Source organism: Sphaeramia orbicularis, chromosome 10, assembly GCF_902148855.1.
Source record: "Sphaeramia orbicularis chromosome 10, fSphaOr1.1, whole genome shotgun sequence".
Lineage (NCBI taxonomy): Eukaryota > Metazoa > Chordata > Actinopteri > Kurtiformes > Apogonidae > Sphaeramia > Sphaeramia orbicularis.
Window position 1 is genome coordinate 24,431,469 of NC_043966.1, and position 6,519 is coordinate 24,437,987.

Below are 6,519 nucleotides of genomic sequence, written 5' to 3' on the forward strand. Positions count from 1 at the left end.
TTTTGTCATGGAGGCGTGTTTGTGGGGAATACTTCCGGTTAGAAGAAAAATAAAATACTTTTAATCACAATATGTGATACCAAACTGTATTCTGAAAATAAGGCTAAACTGGGAAATATTTTTGACAGTTTTCCGTTGAACATTAGATATATAGGTAAAAGTCAGTTTGTACAAACTCTCTTTAAATTTGAGTTTAATTTCACTTAAACATCCCTGTTATTATTTATTTTAACCCTCGTCGATACTGTGCATTTTGTATTCCATTATATTTTTGTCATGTTTTTGTAAACCATACTTTTGTAAGTTTTAGTTCCCTCAATAAAAGTAAATGAAATAAACGTCCTATGCTTTTATTTTGAAAACCGGGGTGTTCCGGTTGTACTGCCGTCAGCCTGTCACCGCTGAATTTATGCAACATTCTTACTGTTTAGCAGCTGTGTTATGAAACTGAACTCAGTTGGTATGTCAGTCCTTTTTCTCTCATTTTGACGCTAATTACAGTTTTGTCATTTGTTTTTATTTTATGCTTCATCAGTAACTTATTTAGATTCGCTAATCATTAGCTAACAGCAGCTTGTATTGACAGTAAGGCTAACTTTAGCATTTACATTAGCTTACAGTATGCAGGACAAAGTGTTCTCCAGTGGACACATGTTTGCTCTAAAATTAACAGACATGTGCATTAAGTTATAATTGCACGTTAATACCAAGCAATTACTAAATTTCTCACAAAACCGTTTTAATTTGAAGTGCATGAAAGGGACATTTTGTAAAGATAGTTGTATGGTCGCGAAGTAAATGTGAAGTGTATAATGTTTTGTGATTGGTTTCTGCAGATTCTCAAGATGTCCTTAAAATCCACCTCTAAATGCTACACTGTCTGTTTCACTTTTTTTTTTTTTTTTTTTTTTTTTACATTTTAATTCAGTTCATTCATCCTCATCATCTCGCACATATTTCCATTTTTAACAGGACAGACAACGATGAACAAGCTGTTCAGTACTTTGAGTTTCTGTTCACTTTTTCAGTACTACCCGATAAGGGTCAGTGGTTAAAAGGACAAGTTTGCTAGAATATTAAGTTTTTTATTTGTCTGTTGGGACTGATGTTGTTTGCCTGGGACTGAATATTCATTGTGTCTCTGTGTTATGGTCGTTAGTCCAGGTCACGTGTCATCAGATGAGGGGCCAGCTGCTGACTCCATCACTTTCAGTGGGAGCATACTGAAAGGTAAAAATAGGGATGTCAACAAACTTATTCAGTGATATGCTGTTTTTAACTGTAATGTCATTTCTAATATTTTTTCTGACAGGTTTAATAGCTTACAAGTGTATATATTTTACATGTTCATCATTCATTATTTTTGAGCTGTTTGGCATAATTTTAATGACAAGTGCTGTTTCCTACAGTATATTCATTTTGAGATTGAAATAGAAAATAAGGTCATGAAAGTCGTTTGATTGTCTCTATATCGATTGCCATAATCTCTGTGACAATGTCCTAACATGGAAACGTAACAGCACTTTTCTTACCTTCACATAATTTGGAGCCACATAATATCTGAACATGTCAATCCATCTGATATACATATATTTTTATATTTAGCTTCTCAAAGTGAAAAATGAACATCCTTTTAAAATGTTGTAAGGATCAGTTCTGTCAGTTCATACTGTATGTCAATCTTTGTCTCCTCTAATGTCTCCATTTATACCAGTGCTGGTGTTAACATTTGTCTTCACTTTGCAGGTTCTTTTGTGAAGCCTCAAAAATTTCCCATCATGCAGTTAGATGCCCAGCTGCGTCTGTGCCAGAGATGCATTTGGTGCTGCAAGGGTGGGCTGCGTTTTTTCTCCCAGAGCACAACACACAGGTGGACTTTGTGTATTTGTATGTAATTCTGATCAGAATGAATAAATATAAAAAATATAACTAATTGTTTTGATTTCCTTGTGTTCTCATCACAGAAAACCTGCAAACTACTATCAACTACTGGGAGTCAAGTCCGATGCCTCTTTGGAAGAAATTAAAAATGCTTTTTTTGACAAATCTAAAAAGGTACAACAGTCCTCATTGGTTTCATCTATTAGGTTGGCTGGTTATAGAAGGGTATAACATGAGGCAGAGACACTCCCATTAAGTTTTTGGATCGTTCTTTGAAAAGGGGCAGATCCTGGTGTTTTTGCTGATGTTTTCCAATACAGTGAGGTAGATCATGCATTAGAGTGAATTACAGATAGAAGTAGGTACTCCTCTGTCTATGATGTTTAGATGTCTGACCACCTGGGGGCAGTCTTATACAATGTGGTTTTTACTGGTTAATTATTGCCACTTTAATTTTTTTGATTGTTTGGGTTTACTGTGTGGTTCCCAGTGTGAATAAGAATTGACTTGTGTGTTTACATTGTGCTTTTGGTATGATATAAGGGTGACACATGGTCATGGGTATGAAACACATGCACATACTGTTTGGAATCTATGCACCTTTAGATTATCTCACTTATAAGATTTAATTGCATATGGTTATATATGTATATGGTTGTATATGGATCCATTATTGTATCTCACTTACTTTTATGTTTATTTGCAGCTGCATCCGGACAGTGACCCATCTAACCCAGCATTACACAGCCAGTTTGTGGAGCTGAACGAGGCCTACAGAGTGCTGAGCAAAGAACTGAGCAGGAAGGAGTATGACTTCAAAATTAGACATCCATACAGCGGCAGCAAAGCCTTCAGATCTACATCCACTCACACGGCATACAGAGCCAGGTGAACATGAACAGCATCAAACCCTGTACTTGATGAGTCTTGTGTCACCTAACTTCGTTCACAAAATATTTCCCCATGCTGCTTAAGAAAAAAAATTGATGGCTCATGTTCTGCAGCAGGAAATGTGATGACAACAAATTTAACTGTGAGAGGTTGGACCAGTATCATTCTGTAAAATGTCACCAATAATTATTTTGTTTGTATCTAAGCCATGAATCCAAAGATATTCTGTTTATTATCCCATGTGACAAAGAAAAGCAGCATTGTACAAATTTAGAAAACAAACATACATGACAATCATAATAAGTAATCATAACAGAGGCTACTTCCTGTTTATTTCATCAACTCATTTATTCATTAATGTTTGGAAAAGTATATAAAAAAGCCCCGCTGCATAAAACCAAATGCCATGTTTTATGATGCTATTGATTACTTACAAAAGTTATTTCTTTAACCTGGATTCTATCTGTCACCATCACCATCCTCCACAGCACGGAGGCCAATGACAACATGCGGTATTGGGAGCAGTTTGGTCGTACTAGTGCACAGCAGATGACTGGAGAAGAGTGGCAGAAGAGGAGGAAGAGAAACTTCCGCCTGATGGGCTACTGTGTACTCACTATGGTGCTGAGTCTTGGAGCACACTTTCTCTTCTTCAGGTAAAAATCCTGCATAATCCTTATTGAGTAATGAAGAAGAATAAAATGTAGACAAAATGCTATGAAACTGCACAATGGTGTGATAGGTTAACATATTTGACACCAGGTGCTTCTGCACATTCACAGTGTATGAAACTGTTGCAAGTATATCCTTGTGATGTGTTTTGGCACAACTTCATGGCTTGCAGCCATGTATTTGTTTTCTCACACTGACTTGGTGCCACTTCTGTTAGTGCAGATTCTCTCCTTTTGTGATTTGAAGAGCTGTTACAACAGCTGCACAAACTTATAAATACAACTGAACACACAGTTTGCCTGCTGAGCTCTGAGATTTTAGGTTATTCTGTCAAGGGTATCTTTATGCAAGTGTTTCCCTCACTCTTTCAGGAAACTAGAAGAAGTCCACAATAAATACATGGATGAGAAGGACAGAGTAATCACAGAAATTTACAATGAATGCAAGGAGAGAGCCAGGTGAGTGCAGTAACATCTTTAGTTCCTCCCTGCTCAAGAACAACTGTTTGTCTTTGACTAGTTTGACACTTCGTGGGATTTTGTTGAGCAGGATTTGCAACTTTTGCAACTGTCATTTGGAAACCTTAAGTGATTGGTGCTCACAGATTGAAACTGGACTTTAAGGAAGATGGGATACATCTAGTTCCCCACAGATAAACTTTAGAGAGGAGCATTTCCATATTTTTTTCCTATACCCTAACATTTTCAGCGAAGGTAGAAAAGATGTCAGTTTAACAATATTATTTTATAATCTAGAACTTTGGCTTTAAAGCAGTCTGTGCCTTTTCTTGTCTTGCCTTTCCTGACTATGTCTTTGTTCAGGCTGTTTAAATCTGAAGTATCTTTTGTTTTTTCACAGGGTCAACAGTTTTGAGAAACAAACAGAAATCCTGCGTCAGAAACATGCAGAGTTTCAGGAGAAATACAAACGCCGCAGCGATTGAGAGGACAAGTAAGAAATGTGTCCAGCTGTGCTTAAACTCCCAGCAAGTGGAGTGGCAGTTTGAGTGGGTCATTAGTTTTAGAGTGTTTTTCTCTCTTATTTAAAGACATTAATGCAACAGTGTCAGTCCTCAGATGTGATACTGGGGATTTATGGACATGCAAAGCAGAAATGTGACATGGAAGGGTTTCTTTCAGTCACGCAGCCATTAAACAGACTGAACTGCTGTGAATTAAATATTAATACCTGGTAGAATATAATGAGGAAGGAGACAAAAAGACTCAAAGACCAGAGAAACAATAATGGACACTTGGACACAAAGTGAATCAAATGAACAGTAACCATGCTCTTCATTCATTTTATATTAATGAAATCGTTAGTCACTTGCTGTGTTTGGAAATGGCCCACTGCATACTGATGCTGACCAAAAATGTGAAAATTTGGAGTATGCCAAAGATAAGCAGATGTATACTGCTCTAGACAAGTTTCTAAGTATCCCACACTTAATGCTTAAATGCATCAAAAACAAATATACAGCTCAAAAAATAATAGACTTAGAATGTAAGTAAATAAAACTGTTGTAGTGTTTTTTGGAAACACTCAAACTAAGAGCTGAGAAGCAGCTATTGCTACATAGAGACAAACACCAGCAATTAATATGACCCATCTTATTTGCATCAAACAATTCACTGAGGTTTCTATGTAAAAATTTAACAAGCCTCTATAACCATCTTTTAGCACCTGGCAGGAAATCATACCAATGGTGATAACCCTGATAGACATGTGACTGTTGTACATAGCAGTAATATTCACATACAGTTAACTGCACTGTATGCTTCTGTAGAAAACAGTGGTTAGTATCCAGTATGTGATTCCAAACACAGCCTGTGTCATTTTTACAGTAAATATGCTAAATGTATGGGAAGACCTCATGTTACAGATCTGTTTTCTGTTCTGTTATGTGAAGAAAATCAGACACTGACACCAACTCCATGGAACTCAGCCATCATTAGTTTTATCATTTACAGGTGGGCTTTTCCTGCTTTGTTAAAAAGACGGTTGCACCTGCACAGCTGTATGTCATTGTGCATTTTATGAGCCTCATCATGTTCAGGTGACGACTGAAGATGCTGCTAACACAAGCACATGCTAAGTCACATGTTTTTTTCATTTAAGGTGTCAGAACTGTGTCTGTTCACGATTTCTCATTGCTGTAATGTTTTCCCTCTGTTCACTCTTCATGATACTGTTAAAACTTCTCAATTTGTTCGAAATAGAATCTTTAAATGATGAATATTATGACTTGAAAAGGGTAACACTGAGTATTGTATTTGTAGCAAAGCTATCGCAACAAAAATGTTGCAACTGGTACAAAGTGAAGCCAATATTTTACCATTTTTGCCTTTCAGTTTTAACTATTAGACAGCTTTATGGTGTTTCGGATTTTGACTGCCTTATCTGTTTCTGGAATGTGGTTGGCAAGTGATTAAAGGTCCAATTTTTTCCTCTTCAGTTATTACTTTAATATTTTGTCTCGTCACTTTTGTTTTATGATATAGAACAGATTGAAGAGAAAGCTGTGAAGTCCTTCATAGTTTTCATATTTGCCTAGAAACAAATTTTCATGGAATGTTTTAGTGAAGTCTTTTGTGATCAGGAGAATGAGCACCATGTTAAAGCTGCAGCTGCCTTTTAATGATCCACTTTTGAGCAAAGTCACTTTTGTTGTAATTAACCCTCTTTCAAAATTGTTTCCATTGCCAGAATTTATGGCTGTGAATTAACCTCAGGATGTTAAGATCTGCAGATGTAATGAACTTCTGTGATGCATAATTGCCGTCATGTGAAAGCTGTTTCACATTCAGGTCCTTGTTTGTTGTTCACATCATAGAAAATAGGATTCATGTTTTTTTGTTTTGTTTTTAAAACAATGCTTACATAACTGTGCAGTGAACCTGCACGATAAAACAGAGCTGCATGTGAATGTGTCGGGGGGGTGTTCCATCTTGTCACCAGGGCCCCTCGTGCTCAGACATCAGCAGTAGATAGCACATCCCCGCATTGCGCACAGACACCCTCACCCTCATGTGGAGGGTTGAGTGGCCTGTCATAACCCAAACACCACATAATGAC

The 6,519-nt window shown here is 36.9% G+C and overlaps 1 protein-coding gene across 2 annotated transcripts; it reads left to right on the top strand.

Moving 5' to 3' along the window:
• The first annotated feature begins 371 nt into the window (after positions 1-371).
• On the top strand, positions 372-5,902 carry dnajc4 (DnaJ (Hsp40) homolog, subfamily C, member 4). Of its 2 annotated transcripts, XM_030145971.1 has the most exons (8): positions 372-460; positions 1,160-1,231; positions 1,749-1,870; positions 1,965-2,055; positions 2,588-2,769; positions 3,261-3,428; positions 3,816-3,902; positions 4,303-5,902. In XM_030145971.1, the coding sequence occupies exons 3-8, from the start codon at positions 1,779-1,781 to the stop codon at positions 4,385-4,387; spliced, it is 705 nt and encodes a 234-aa protein (XP_030001831.1). In that variant the 5' UTR covers positions 372-460; positions 1,160-1,231; positions 1,749-1,778; the 3' UTR covers positions 4,388-5,902. The 2 variants fall into 2 exon arrangements, with proteins under 2 accessions (XP_030001831.1, XP_030001833.1); XM_030145973.1 differs by lacking the exon at positions 4,303-5,902 and having other exon boundaries at positions 1,160-1,230; positions 1,747-1,870; positions 3,816-3,906.
• Positions 5,903-6,519: the final 617 nt, after the last annotated feature.